The 15,927-nt window shown below is 46.6% G+C and overlaps 1 protein-coding gene across 9 annotated transcripts in view; it reads left to right on the top strand.

Annotated features, from left to right (window-relative positions):
* TTC7B (tetratricopeptide repeat domain 7B) overlaps positions 1–15,927 on the top strand; it is a 254,144-nt gene that overhangs the window by 189,606 nt on the left and 48,611 nt on the right. For 4 of the 9 annotated variants that reach the window (XM_019462018.2, XM_019462019.2, XM_053889701.1 and 1 more), the window contains 3 exons: positions 79–176; positions 4,606–4,770; positions 7,121–7,171. In XM_019462018.2, the coding sequence (XP_019317563.1) occupies positions 79–176; positions 4,606–4,770; positions 7,121–7,171 (314 nt within the window). The remainder of the gene's footprint in view (positions 1–78; positions 177–4,605; positions 4,771–7,120; positions 7,172–15,927) is intronic. The other 5 variants (XM_019462021.2, XM_019462022.2, XM_019462023.2 and 2 more) reach the window with 3 other exon arrangements.

Below are 15,927 nucleotides of genomic sequence, written 5' to 3'. Positions count from 1 at the left end.
CAGGGTCAGTGGTGGTTAAGTCTGTGTCTTTCCCCTGCCCCCCTTCAAATGACTGACCTCTGCAGCTGTGTTTTGCAGTGATTCTGGACGTGGGAGCAGCCTCTTAGATAGAACCATTGCTGACAGACGACAGCTTAACACAATTACTTTGCCAGACTTCAGCGATCCCGAGACAGGTGAGAATAACAGACCAGAGGGGACGAAACGGTGTCCACGAGAACGTGGGGCCTGGCCCCGAGTGGCGTGGGGTGGAGACTGCCAGGGACTGGGCTTGGAAACGCTCCTCACGCAACTAGGTTAAACTCAATCGAGGCGCATTTTCTCCAGCGTCTCTTCAAGTGTGTGTTCACGGTGGGGGTTGCGATAGTGCCTGCCCGGCAGAGCTCTTTGAAATCTTTTCTATTTTTCCCCTTGTTCTCAGAGCCCAAAATTCAAAACTAAAATTAGATCGTTCCCATCCCCGTGAAGCTTCCCCTCTGCTTTTCTGTCTGCCTCTCTCTCTCTCTCTCTCTTTAGGTTTCAGACCTTGCTGAAATCGGTTTTGATTTTTAATCAGTTGCACATAGGAACATCCTCCCCACCCCCACCCTGGGCCAAAAGGCCCTTTAGGGACGCAGGTGGGTTCCGAGCTTCTGATGCCCCTGTCCCCACGTGAAGGCCTGCTGCACTCACTGCCTCTGAGCAAATAGGTACACCTCGTCATTTGTGCTTCCACATCTGCCGGGTAAGGAGGAGCAAATATGCCTCTGTCATTTCCAAACCTCCAAACAAGTAATGCTAACAGTTACACCAACCATCCAGGGGCAGTTTGGAGGATGTAAAGAAATTCCCTCTGCTTTGAGCCTCAGAGACCATTTCACAGCATCATTGGAAAGCCGGCTCTGCTTCCTCTCCCCCTGCCCCGCAGAGGCAGTCTGTGTAAGGCTTTAATCCCCGTCTGGGTATGCCTGCTCTTTTATGGGCTGGCTTCATGGAAGGAGCCTCCCAGTCCTTCTCCCGACCAAGCCTTTCCAGAGAAAGCCAGGGAGCAGCCCTGAGGTGTGCACAGCCATCTCCTGGAAGATCCGGCCCCTGGCAGGATGGAAGAAATACCACCTCTCGGAGCCAGATGTGCTACCCGCCCAGGCCCATGCCCATGCTAACAGCTGCCTGCAAACAGCATTCCTGTGCTAGGCTCCCTTTTACCAAATTTGCAGTCTTCAGAAGTCTGCCCCCAGGGCCCCAGGGTTCCGAGGTCAAAGGAGTGTTGGGTATTGGATGCAGCATGAATTGCAAATCAATGCGGTTTAACACTGGCAGCCTGTGCTCAAAATGCAGACGACCAAGCCACAGAGAAACTCCCCCTCCCCGACCCTGCAGTGGCCTGACCGCCTCCCTCCCCTTGACCAGCAGTCCTTGGAAGGGGGGCCTCTGGCTTTGAGTAGCACAGAAGTGCTCCTAGAGACACTGTGTAAGCCCTCGTTGCTGGAAAGGCTGTCCAGACTGGCCGCTGCAAGGTGAGGCTGGGACACGGTGGGAGGAGGGGAAGCTCACGGCCGCACCTGCAGCAATTTGGCTGATTCAGAACAGCTGCTGCGGCTGCCCAGGGCTTCCTCCCCCGTCACCCCTCCTCACCACCCTGGGAGGACAGTCCTACTGAATGCAGACCCCCTCTCCTTCCAGCTGGCCTGGACCTTAATTTCCCCTGAAGTCCCAAGGCTCGAATGCCACATCGCATTAAATACAGAGAGTGGCAGAAAATAAGAGAGACCCTGCTGTTATTTGGTCTCCCCTTTGCCCCGTGGGGCATTCTCCCTAGAGACCTCAAGAATCTCCCTCTTCAGGTTTGAGCCTTCTCAGGTGCCATAGCGTCCAGGAGGGGTGTGTCTGTGGCACAGGCAGGGGCTCCTGCATCTGCTCCGTCACTCACTCCGGGGGTCCCAGGGGGTTAGAGTCTGGATTGCTTGCACAGGTGCCCCGCCCCCAGCAGGAGAGAAGCACAGCCTCCCAGGCCTGGCCACTGACCATTTTACTGTTGTTGTTGTAGTATCCCTGCAAGATGATTCTTGCAGGAATCCCTACAAGACTTCATTCCCCAGCCCTGCCCCCAGAGCCCCACACTCTTGTTTTACACAGCACCAATTACTTACCCAGGAGGCCAGGGAATCAGAAGAATGGAAGGCCACCTCAGGAGGCCTTGCCAGTTGCCCCCTGGTTGTAAATGAGGGTAGTACGTTCTGAAATGACAGTTGAAAGCAAAGAGACGAAATTTAGGGAGGCTCGCCTAAAAATGGGAAGTGTGCCTCCATCTTGGTTACTAGAGCCCAGTTTTCTGTAGTTCAGCTTGGGGGGTGGGGGAGCAGTCAGAGGGCCAACCCATTCTCATTCATACACCTGTGTGGATGGCCTAACTTGTGAACAACACACAGATTTTTAGGTTTTGATTCGGAAGGTGCCCTAGAGAAGTTTTTACTCCCGTCCCCGCACCCCCGTCTTGTTTTTCCGTAAAGGCAACCATTTTTATTGACTTTTTGGTTTGCCCTTCCAGTGTGTTTGCATTCAAATATTCAGAGATATCATTTCCATGTCCCCCCACACGACAAATAGCGGAATACGGTGTATATGTGCTGTTCAGTCCCTGGCTCAGTTCACTTCACGGCATGTCCTAAAGACCCCTCTGTATCCATCCGTACAGAATGTCCACATTCTTTACAACAACGTAGCATTCCATGGCACACACACTTCGCACTCTGGACTTAACCCGTCCGGCGGGGATCTCGGCCATCTTCCTCCTTCCCTTTGCCACAGTCTTCAGTGCACGTGAGGGAGGAGGCTGGCTAATTTTGAGTATCCACTGCAGCCCTGCTCATTTCGGAAAGCAACTGGGCTTAGAGAAAAAGAGAAAAGGAACTTACCCGAGGTAGAAATGCTCCTGAATCAAAACAAAGTGTCTGAGAGAACCCAGCCCTGCAGGTGACATCTTGCTAACAGCATTGGTCCATGCAACACCTGCTCTTCTCTTCTTTCCCCAACTTCCTCATTTAAAGGGCACAGGCATGTGACACTAGCAAAGCCACAGCGTTGGCATCGGCAACGATGCGGCCAGAGCCATGGCGAACTTCCACCGCCATGACCCCGTCCGTTCTCAGTCAGCCAGCGTGCAGATAGGCCCTCTTGGGTTACTTGTTTGGGTGTTGCAGAACAAAAACGTATCTCCTTTTAAAAAATTTTTTTTCTATTGTGGAAGATCTTCAAACATACCCAAAATAGAGATACTAATATAATGAATCCCCACGTACCTACCACCAGCTTTCAGCAATTAGTATTCCTTTTGCATCCACCTCTCCTGTCCCACACTTAGATCTTATAGAGTATTTTAAGGCACATCTCAGACATCATATTTTGTGTCCTAAAATTTCAGTGTACACGTCAAATAGATAAGAACTCTTAAAAAATGTAAGTCCAATGCTATTATTATACATCTGGGTCATTATAAGGTGCAGGCTCAGCATTATTGATATTGGAAGTGGTTAATTAACTAGGTATGGTTTTTTACCTCCGAAATTGTCCACATGAACATCTATGGAATAACATCAGGGGAACTCTTGTCTGGAAGCTTTGGATTGGCCAAGTCCACTGTGGCTAAGAAAGTGGGCATTGGGTTCATTAAATGGATGTGACAAATTGAAAAACCCCCCTAAACAACATGTTTTCCCTTTCAGTGTCACCTCTGGTCCCCCTTCCCCCACCTCTGATAGGTCCCAGCCATGGAAAAAGAGGAATCAAATAGAGTGACAGTCTTAACGTTGAAGCTATGAATCATTGTCTTTTCTTAGGAATAAGTTGGTAGTTCCTTAAATAGAGGATGAAAAAAAAAATTTTTTTTCTTCCTTTGCCTTCAAAACAGGATGTGGAGTAAGGAGATTTATCTTTAATCATTGGTAGATATCACTGGACACCTGTCCAAAGCAAAGTCATTCTTTTAACTTGAAAGTTTGGTCCATTGTGTCTGGGAAAGGTGGTCTCCCTCTTACTTGTGTATGTCTCCAGCTGTGAGACCTGAAGGCGACAATAACAGCTTCCTTTTCAAAGTGCCCCAGCCTGTGCACCGAACCACAGACCAACTTAGAAAGCTTAGCACTCTGTTGTCATGATGCTGGGACTAAGACATATCATCATACCTCAGTATCCCTACCTAGGAAAACCTAACCTTTCAGGTAAACTTTATATAAGGGCTTCTCCTAAAAAACAAGTCCAGGAATAACCAAGGTCTACTGCACCTTTCCAAATGAAAAGCGGTTTCCTCTAGAATGTTCTGGATATTGTAGGTTAGAGATGGTCATTGGATCATGCTGCTGAGTCTGTGCCCAGGTAAATCTGAGTTATTTTTATTCTGTGGTGTTGTTGCAGAACAATTAAATAACCAGTGGGGAAAAAAAACAACAAATTTGTTTTCTTCGAAAAGCACTTGTATGCTATTGTCCAGTACAGGAATGATTGTCTATTACATGACCTCATTTTCTTTGCAGCTTATGTGAGTATATGAAAAGCTAGTTTATTTTTTCCTTTGTGTTTCTAAAGCTTTTTTTGCCTTTATCCTTTTTTTTTTCTCTTTCACTTTTTTAGTGTCAGATTCCTCCTCCTCCTCCTCTTCTCTTTCAAGAACCGAATCTCCTCTCCACCTGTTTGTATCTCCTCATCTTCATTCTCCTCCCAAACCTGACACCTTTGTGTGGCCCCCTGCAGCTCATTCATTCAATGACCCAGGTCCCCGCCAGGAGCCCTCTCTGTGTAAACATGCTTTATGGTTTTTCCTTTCTTGTTAGACCTGCTTCATTTGCCTGGTGTTTCATTTTCTGATAATCTTCCTAACTGATAAGCTGAATAGGAAACTCCCATCAAATTTATCTGAGGGGAAAATCTTGCTAATTTAAAAAATCCAAGAGCTGTTTGGGGCAGAAAGAGACATTGGTGCCCAAGTTCCAACCTCCTCTTTGAAAAGGAAAGGAAACCTGTTTTGAGCAGAATAAACAGAAGATTTTGTAGACAATTACGTCCTGTCCTTGGTTACTTGTATGCTTTCCTGGAGTTAATGTTAATGCATAAAAACGCTATTTTTAAAAAAGGCAAATTAGAACATTTTGCCAATAACTTATTTATGTGTATTTCTGATTTTCTATTTAGAAATTAATTCGACAAGCATACAGTGATCAAGGTGATATCCTAAAGATAATGGTCGTATGCCCTTTAAGTTTGTGGTTCTCAAACTTTACTTACTGTCCATCAAAAGCACACGAAGAGCTTTAAGAACCACAGATCCCCTGAACCCCATCCCTATAGCTTAGGACTCAGTAGGCCTGAGCTGGAGCCCAGGCACCTGGATTTACAGAATACCCACTTGGGATTCCAAAGCCAGTGGGTCACCACATCTTGGGAAGCAACGGTATAAATTGTTTTCCATTGGCTAGGAAGGAAAATGTAGGGTTTGGGTGAAAACCCATGAAACCATGTAGGGAAATTGGATGGTATTTTAATCTGATCTTGCTTTTAAATAATACAGAAATTTGAAAGTCTCTTTTACAGTGTTTGGGGACCTGTCCATTAAAAAGAGAGAGAGAGAGTGATTCCTGTACTAAAATGAAACCCTGGTCGGTAAGGTCCTTAGATGGGACCCAACTGTGGGTCTCCCCCCAGGAGGTACAGCCTTGCTTCCTTTCACTTATTTATTTAACATCCACTTTGCCCAAAGCACTGCCAGAAAATTTAATCTCTGTATCCATAATTTAGAAGGGCTCATCTTTGTCCCAGATGCTCAGTTATATGCAGAACAAAAGCCCCTGAGGGGAGGCGCTGTCAGAGAGAACTGCTTCCTCTAATGTGCTCATCGTTTGGATGGTAAAGCTGCTGTGTTAAATTCACACACGCACAAAGCCGGGGCAGAAATGAGGCTATCATCTAAAATAAATCATCCAAACCAGGAAACACTCTGGCTCTACTTATCTGTGTAGTAAGTGTGCTCAACTTTGCTTTCGTGGCAATCCCAGCTTTATGAAACGCAAGATGAAGATAATGTTTATAAACTGCTTATGTTGTTTTTAACCCACTTCTTAAAATAGACATTGTCTCTTAATACAATGCCTCCAGGCAATTGCCACCTTCAGTTTTTTCCAGAAAAGCTGTTTTTTTCACATTGACTGTTGCCCAGTTTTTTGGTCTTAAAATGGGATCTTACCATTCTAGAATAGCATGATACATTCCCACTGGCCCGTCCTCTCCTGTTATACGGCAAACCCACCTCTGTCAACACCATCCCGAGGATCCCTGTGTTCCTTTAGACTTTATAAGGTTGAAGTCCTGACTCTTCAGTGAAGCACTAGATATCAGATGAATTAGTGAATTTTTAGGGCGATGAGCCCCCCACTGGGCTTTCTGCTGAATGTGCTGTATTCCACGAAGGACTCAACTGTTTATTCTTTGTGAAACCCCGAGCCATCTTCCCATCCTTAGAGAGTGCCTAGCCAGTAACCAGGTGTTTTACACCAAGACCAATGTGCCCAAGAATCTTTCTCCCCCATAGATACAACATTTCGTTAGAGAAGGGGAAAACATACCACACATTACTGATAAATGTAAAATTTCTTGATTAAAACTGTAATGAATTTGAATCCCAGCTCCTTTCGTTAGGAGGGATAGCCAAGGCCCCAAGTTCTACGAATGTCTCTCCCCAATCCTTTGACTTCATAGGAGCAAAAACTAGCCGAGGTCTACAAAGTATTGGAATCATGATTAGGGTTAGTGGTGGAAAGATCTGAAAAGTGCTTGTCTGATTATTTTTCCCTTCCCTTTGGAATTTCCTGCCCTGGAAACAAAACACATTACATGAATCGGTCAGCTTTCATGTGCTGGGTGAACATTTCAATGTAGAGGGGAATGCCCAGTTGGCCTTTCTTTGGTTTAAAAAAAAAAAAATCATTGTTAGTGGAAAAACATGTGTCACTCTTGAGTTGAAATCTAATTCGACACAGCCAGACTTAACAGTTGGAAGGTTATTAGAACTCTATTTGCTTTTTTAGCCTTAATTTTGATTTTTCAAATGTTTTGTTTCTTGGTTTTAATTTTTGATTTGGTTTGTTGTTCCAAGGCAACTCTCCAGAAGTATACTTTCATGGTTTCCCCTCCCTTTTTTCAGTTAGTAAGTAGCTTACCAATCTATTAACCTCTCTGAGGGTCTCCAGAATCACGCTTCCCTCCACCACGGAACGTGTGTTGTCGTTGTCGACCGCTGGGAATGCTGAGATGACATGAACGCAAAGCTGCCACGTGCTTGCCCACTCCGCCCACCCCCAGTTCCCATCTCTCCCAAGATTCTAATGCATTCCGCTGCAGCTTGGGCTTAAGCAATGAGGAGGCAGCACTTCTCTGGGAGGGACCACAGAAGGAGGCAGTGTGGGAAAGATGCCCTAGTAAGGGCATGCCATGGATTGGTCAGCAGCCCCAGTGGCCTGATTGGAAGTGTGAGGCACTCAGCCTCCCCAGTGTGGGTCGTCTGTGAATTTTAGGTAGAGGGAACCAGTTGAATCTGGAAATTTTTTTTCCAGTTCAACCATTATTGCTACATAGGAAAGCAGTCCTAATCATGAATTTTCCTAAAATAAGCTAAACAGATGCCATAAAACTTAACCTACACCTACCAAAATTTAAAGGAGACTAAGCGGTTCCCTGGGTGTAGGACTCATACTTTAGGTGGTATCCTTTTAAGACAGGAGTGAAGTTTCACATCTTTCAGAGGATGTTTCCGAGGCTTCTGATTCTCTCTGGGCAAATATTTTTGGGAAATACTGCATCTCCCTCTTAGGGACTGACAGTTCACATTAGCGTATTAAAGGCTCTGAGAAGTCCTGCAGTTTAAAAAAAGTTCGAGCTAATTTCCTGAGCTAATTTCATCATTTTTCCCACCCTGTAGAATCAGCATTCCAGGCACTGCATTCTGGGAGATGCTCACGTATATGGTGATCCGATGCATTTGAATGATCTGAGCCTTTACTGCTTATAGTAAATATACCCCTCAGGGAGTTGATTTCCCCTCTGAAATCCAGCTCAGCTTAGATGTGACTTTATTTCTGGCTTCTAAAAGTGTCAATACAAATAAGACATTTTTTAAAATAAATACAAGTCCATAATAGAAGAGATATGTTTGGTGTTGTCATCACATTAGGGTTCTTCATGGGGAAAAAAAAAAAGGTTTTACCGCCAAGGTTCTTTCGATATCAGGCTCCTCGGATACATTAAAAAGATTTGATTTTCAGAAAGTCAGGTTACCTTAAAATCTTCAGGCAGCCCATATTAGTGACAGTGAGGCTCGATACATTTGTACAAGGGACTTAACTATCTTCTGTGGGAACCATTCCAGCTCTCTCCAAAGTCAGGAAACCTAGGTTCAAGGGCCACTTCTGTGGAAGAACCCAGGGAACTCATTTAATCAGAGTCCACCTTAGTTTCCCCATCTGTAGGGATGTCAGCTTACTAATTCTTCTGTTCACACATGCCTTTATGGTATGCCAGGAGCCCCTCCTGATCTCAAGCTTCCGGTCAGGTACCTGCTCCCGAGGGGCAGGGAGGTGGCCGCCAGGTGGGAAGAGCCCGACTGGGACACAACTGTCCAAGGCTCTCTCCACGCTGCTCACCACTCTTTAGACCCGGGGACCCCAGGCAGCCCCCTTCTTGAGTGCCCTTGCAGTCCTTATCTTGGAGGAGAATGTGTGTCGACATTTTATTTGCCTCTCCAAGAACATGCTCAAATCAAGAACGCCAACTTGGGTTCTTGGCTCAGTTTTTCCTATCACTGATTCTGGTCAAGCTGCTGCCCCTTTTAGGAACCTGTAACCCGGAGAAGAGAATAAGCAGATTAATGATAAACAAACCCCTGGAATGAAATAAGGTTGAAAAACAAACTCAAGGTCATTGTTTTTTCCCCTTTTCTTATGGCTAGCATTTTATTATTGACCTTGCATTTTCTGACAGTTAAAAATGTATCTCGTGATCAGGAAATGACCAGTCTGTTGGGTGTCTATTTCACCCTCTGCTCCTGCTTAACAGAATAAAGTCGGGGTTTTTTTTAATCTATATTTGAACAAGTTACTCTTAGTGATGACTCCACTGCTTTTGAGGGGTGGCAGTTAAAAAACTCCAGCCCTGATGAGTCAAGTATGAACCTCTTCTTGCTCTTTTAATGAAATTACAGTTAATTCTCCCCAATTAGTTCTGTGGTGTCTTTCTCTAAACAAGATTGAATAGAATCTTAGGAGATTGACAAGTCAGTAACAAATGGCACTCGGATAGAAGTTAAGGAGTGTGGGTCCAATCATTAGACCCTCACCCAAAACCGGGAAGGCTTTTCCCATAAGCTGCGTTCAAAGACAAACACAGCCTTCCCCAGACACTCGAGTGCAAAGACACAGCCTCATGAATATGCAACGGGGAGGGTTTCTGATGGCGATGAAAGCATCTGCCTGGTGTCGTCCTCCAGAAGGTACTGTCTCCAGCCCAGAGCCATGGCTCGGCTCACTCTGACAGCTGGCATCTTCCTGCATGCTTGTGAACGGCTTCCCTCCACGCTTCCCGTGTGACCTCCTGGCCCTGCCAGCACCCGCCAGCAGCATGCTGGGTCACCCCCGCATGCCCACTGGTGACCGCATCCCCCAGTCTCTCCCTGCCTTAGTGGGATCCTTCCCTAAAGCTTTCCCTGGAAAGAACTTTCCCCCTTCAGGAGAAGACACATCCTGTCAGGTTTCAGCTGTGCTTGATATTCTGTTAAAGTCACTTGGAAATTGTGATCTCGTCTTGAGACCGTGGGTTTGGCTGTCCTGATTTATTTGGCTGTCTTAATCTCTTTCCCACTCTGTGAAAAAGGGAAGTATCTCCTAGAATGGGCACCAGAGTTATTGATCAGAGGAACCCACAAGCAGGAGGCCTGGTTGTCATGGGAATTGGGTAGGGCCGGCGGTTGCCTGTAGAGCACTCGAGCCCCACGCCCCTGTCACCCCAGCAGACATGCTACAAAGAGGGGAGCTGAGAAGGACACGTCGCACAGCACAGCGAGGAACCCACCCCCAGCCCCAAGTCAGCCTCCTTAGAGAAGCAAGACCACCTCCAGCAGAAATCGGGGCCGGGGTGGGGTGGGGGGAGCCAAAATGTTTAACGTTAAAAAAAAAAAAAGGTACAGAGATAAATAATGTTGATGTGAGAGTGGGTTCTCCTCCCCCTTCAAAAAATAAGAGACAGTCATCACTGGCTACGGAAGGGCTGTCTCCTTCTGCCCCGAGGACATCCTGGGTCTCAGAGCACAGGTGGCAGGTGTGAAGTCACCAGCTGCCAGCAGTCTGCAGCGTCGGACTGATTTACTTTCAAGCCCTATCTCGAGAAACAGACGTTCTTTTCCTGTTAAAAGTGAAAAATTGTAAGCAAAGCTCTCTGGCAAGAATGCTTAGTCATTCAGGGTTGCTATTTAGTATTCGGGGTCTTTAAGAAGGTATAACTGCTTCCATTTCCTTCTTATTGGAATTGTTTTCGGGGGGGGGGGGTGGTGGAGCACAGCTTCTCAGAAACTGGAAGCTGAACGAAATCTACTGACAGATAATATTGCATCATTTCATAACCGAGGGGAAATCAGTAGAGGGGTTCATCGGCCGTGGAGGATTTCTGCGTGCCCACTACTGGAGTGGCTCTGTTTCTTTTCAGAAAAACTGTGGGGAGGCCAGGTATCTGCCACTGTAGCGTTAGGGAGAATGTGGGTGACCAGCAGAGAGAGGGGACCTGGGGCACAGCCACATGCTCCATCACTCTCTCCATATTCATACACGTGAGGCATCTGAGTTGATTCTGGGGCCGCGAAGCAGAGAGCAGCCCGGATCCCAAGCAAACACACGCGAGCTGTGTCTACTGACTCTCCGATAAGCGAGTTTCGTTGCACGCAGTGTAACACCTGTCCCTTGTTCCTGGACTTTGATGCTTGCCTAGTCACTAGGGGGGCAGGGTTCCTTCTCAGACCCAGTTTATCTGCTACACGCTGAGAAGATAGGAGGGGAGAGGGAGGGGCACACCCTTCAGACCATAGCCGCTTACCTAATGCCACCAGAACAGTCAGAAGGACAGCTGGAATATAAATATAGGCCATGCATTCAGTGACCACGCTTGTGAAAATAACGCCTCATTGAACATAACCAAGCCACGTCATTCGTCGTGCCTTTTGCTTAACAAAACGGTTGCCTTCAGGATCCCTTTGAACGGTCAGATGGGGTTCGCATACAGCTGCCACGTTGGAGGGCTGTGTGATGTCGACCACAGGTGTAGCGTGCTTTGGAAAAAGGATTTTCGTAAAGGCTGCAGCTGCACAAGCAACTTGAGCTGGCTGTTCCCAGTGTCCCGTCTGTGGCAGCGTTTCTCAACAGGGTTTTCAGCACATGATAGCAGCATGGGTCAGCAGAGGGGTTCAGAGCTTGGACTCACGGCTTCCTGAGGTCAGTGGCCTCGGTCCTGAGTCCTCTCAGCCGTGGGGAGATGCCTGTCCACTTCAGTTCCCCGGGGCCACTCTGTTGCCGTCCCCTCCCCCCATCCCCACACACAGGGTGGTCCAAGGAGAACCCCGATGACAACCCGGGATGTAGGGATCAGAACAGTTCATCAGGGGACACTTTGCCTTCGTAAGAGGTGCCCAAGATCATATTTTCTTTGGGGGCATCTTGGTGGCAGGGAAGAGAGAGCAGTTGGCTTGAGAAAATACAGATCTCAGCTCCAGGGCATCTGATCCCCACCCCCCACCCCCTCCGGACCATTTGGACGATTAGGTCACAGAACCTGGACCGGGTTTTAGGGCACATTCTCACCTGCCTGTGTCAGCTCTCGGTTCAGTTAGGTTTTGCGGTGGCTTTTCAGGGCCTCGTGCCCTGTGGCTGGGGGACTGGGTGGAGCACCACAGCTGCTCAGCTTGCAAGGTTAGGACAGTGATAAGCACGTCTCGAATTCCTGTGCTAAATAAGAGATGTACAGCAGCCGGCCTCCCTGGCTTACCTGTGGAACCTGATTATATGGGAGCTGATTCCTCCAGAGTCTTGGATTTCAAATTAGAACTATGTCTTCCATTCCTTCCTCCGTCTGATTCCTTTTTTAAGCCTCAATTTGTCCATTTCTCTGAGGGTAATAATCCCTTCCACCCCCACGTATGCTGTGGGAATACTTTTACTTTGGTGAGAAGGAGAGTGGTTGCTTTAAAAAAAAGTGTTGGTTAGAACTAGCATTTCTAGTTGTGTACCTACATAAATCCAAATCTATTTTGATATCGTATCTATTTTGGCACTTACCGTTTTAGTCCCATGAGACAGTAAGATACAGGCTGTTTTGGTTATTTTCTTTAATCAGATACATCCATTCTGATTCATAATCGTGTTTATTTATTTTTTTCCTCCAAATTCTAATCCAATGGAGGAATCTGATTGATGGTGTTATTGCCAGGAATAGTGGGTGTTAACTATTAGATAATGTTGCCATTGTTACCAGTCACCTATTATTAGTACATATCTGAAGGCTCTAATATCCATCCCTGGTTTAGGACGTGAAGGGTCTCTGCCCTTGTGAAGCAGGTGTTAAAAGGGATTGACTGGGAAGGGAAAAAAAAAATATTTCTGAGAAACCTCCGTTACCCTCCATATTTAAATGGCTTGGTTATATTAGAGATGGGAGAAAGTCACGGAGTGAGGTGACTTGTGTGCAGTCCGGGTGCTTGGAGGCGATGACAGCCATGCTGAGAAAACCCTTTGAGACCGTGAAGGTTCTGGCCTCGGAGCCACTGTTAGTCAAGGAGACTAGAGGACACAGACGTGCTTTTCCAAAAGAGGGAACCACTGTCTTCCAGATTTCAGACAGTGACGTGCCTGTTGACAGTAGTCATTCATTCATTTTTTCGTTCCACAGGCCTTTACCAGGTATCTCTCACGGGCTTGGCGTCGTTAGCCCCTGAGAGCACCTAAATGCACGCTTCCTATCTTCCAGAACCACAGTCTAAGAGGGGAGACAGTTACAGTAACTTGAACATGAAACGGTGTGGTCTGCTCAGTGATAGCCACACCCCTAGGGAGCTATAGGAGCACCGAGGACCCAAGGCACCAAGGCCTAGCTTCTTACAGGGGAGGGGCAGGGGGAAGAAACGGAAGGCTCACAGCAGCCTTCCTGGAGGAGGTGGCTCCAGAGCTGGATTTAGAGGCTAGAGGCTAGATTTGGAGTTAGATTACTGTTTAAGCCCTAGCTTTGCCACCCACTGGCCGTATGACTTGGGATAAGTTCATAACCTCATGAAATCTCAATTTTGTCCCCTAAACCGTGCAGATAACATTGTTAGCAGCCCCACAGAACTGTTTAAAGGTTAAATGAAATAATCTATGTAAAGTGCTAGTTGGGAGTGCCTGAAGCCTGCTACACCATGTTCACTAAAACTCATCATCACTACCGTCATCATTTGCCAGAACTTATCCACAGTGAAGCATACTATTATGTGAGTAATTAGCTACTTTGGTCCTATATAGATATCACAAAGAGAAGGAACTTTAACAGTAGCTCTGATTAATTTGTTTGCAGACCAAATGAAACAGTGAATCCAAAGAGCAAAATTAGCCCCTCCAAAAGTCACAGGTCCCTTGTAGCAAGGGAACCATAGAACCTACTAGAAAATGTGTAGAATTTTTCTTCAGTAGTAGTTTATTGTTGTATTTTGTAACGAATGAATGACCAAACATTTGAAGCGCTTCTCAGTTTTGGTTTCCAGTGTGGTAAATATAGAGATATATAACCCCTATAAGTACAATCTCTTGAGGGGTTCTCAATAACTCTGCAGAGTCTATAAAAGGATCCTGAGACCAAGAGAATTGAGAACCAATGTTCTTTAAAGAACAAGATCTTCCTGGAACTCTGTTCTCCAGAGCCTTGGGCCGCAGGGAAAACTCACGCTCGCTGCCTGGCGTGTGCAGAATATGCTTTTAGGCTTCTTTTGACCAAACATTAATGACATCTGCTTTTCTGTCTCTCCAGGTCGGTGGGTCTCAGTCTTAGCTGCACGGTGGAATTACCTGGGTGATTAACAATAGGCCTAGCCCCATCCCTAGAGTTAGTGACTCAGTTGGTGTGGGGGGTGGTTTAAAAATCCATGACATCATGGGTTTTGAAACATACCCCCCCCCCCGCCAAGTAATTCTGATGTGAAGCCAAGGTTGAGAACCACTGTTCAAGGCAGTCAATGAGAAGGCAAGCCACCGTGGTGACGTCAGACTATAGCAATGGCAACCTTGTTTATTTAACTGACAGCTGCTCCTGAAACTCTCAGGAAAACTATATGAAATCTTTGTTCTCAAAGTTAAAATATTTATTTTCCATTAAAAAAAAAAAAGTTCAAAACGAGACCAAAAAAATCAACAGCAGTGTAATCACTTTGCTGTTTAGATTTTGTTTTTCTGTTTTTGTTATTTCTGAGTAGTCAGACACACTTTGTCTACCCAAGAGTCAGTTCTTAGCTGAACTTCATTAGGTCTTCCGGATGGTAATGGCATCGATTGATGTCTTCTAACTCGGCCTCCGGTTCCTCCTCCTGTGTGGCTGCATTCACTCTGCAGGACTCACTTCCTTCCCGGGACAGAGGGCATGGGGGGTGGCGGGGGTGGGGGGGGCTCTCCTCTTGCTCGTCCTCGTGGGTGCCCTGTGTGGATTATCCACAGAAGGTGAATTCCTGGCCTGGTTTCTGTCCACCTCCCATAAGCCACCTCCACCAAATCCCTGCTGAAGGATTTGAGTGTATTTAGAGGTATCTGTGTTTCCTTCATGTTGGAACAGTCAAAACGCAAAACGGATGGCCAGTCTATTGCTGCAAATACTCTTAAAATGAATAAATTATGGTGCACTTCAAAGCCCCAACAGAAATTATGTTTATGCTCACAATTTTGTCTTATCTAGAGTATAACCAGCTCCGTTTATTTGAGTAGTCAGCATTGGTCTTTATATATTATCACTGTTTGAATCCTTATGATAAGTTGATGGTTCCATGTTTATCTACATATTAGACTTTATGATGAATTCAAATTTAGAATGTGGCCTGTGATAGAAGTATCAAGTTTTCACCTTGAAATAACTGAGACCCTTTCTCTCAGCTCTGAAACAACATCTCCAGGAGAGAACTTGGGGAAGAGGTGAGGACCAAGCCCCTGATGGTCTCCAGCCATCAGGACCCATAGAAGGGCCACACGAAGAGGAATGAGTCGATCGATTTCCGAATAGAAGTTCCTTTGCCAACTCCCTTTGCCTGTGAATGTGCTTGGTCCACACCTCTCCATAGCCTTTTAGGACAAATTTTACCCAAGAGTCAGGCAGGTAGCAACTCCTGAGCATAGGTGCCTTTGCTACAGCCCATCCTCCCTCAGCTTAGCCTTGATGACAGACATCTGCTTGTATGTAGGGTGAAAGCGTGCTCTCTCTCCTACTCCTAAGTCATGTCCTAGAATGTGGTTCCAAATCCAGGGGTGTTAGCCGCCTTGCAAAAGCCAGGGAGTGGAATGGCAAGTGGCTTGGTTTATCTTAAGAACGGCCTCCATCCCTAGGAGGCAAGGCTGATTCCTCCTCCAGTCACCAATCCCCCCCCCCCCCCCACGATAGTTTCCAGGTTTAGGCCCTGACAGGGTTCCTTGTAACTTTCCTTTGTAGCACTTCATTTATGCCACGTTTCCGCATGAGCGCCATAGCTGTGTCTCTAGCTGTACCCCTGTCCCCCCCCCAACACTCGCGCTGTCCTAGACTGAGCTCCTCAAGGGAGCACCTCCCACGGCATGTGCTCTGGATGTTGACTAAAAGATTAGCTAGAGCCTTGGATGGAAACTCAGGTTCAAGGCCATAATGATTGTCCGTATTTCTTTATGG

This window comes from Panthera pardus, unplaced genomic scaffold (assembly GCF_024362965.1).
Source record: "Panthera pardus isolate Hobbes unplaced genomic scaffold, ASM2436296v1 HiC_scaffold_24, whole genome shotgun sequence".
NCBI lineage: Eukaryota > Metazoa > Chordata > Mammalia > Carnivora > Felidae > Panthera > Panthera pardus.
This window is presented reverse-complemented; position numbering and strand designations above follow the sequence as displayed.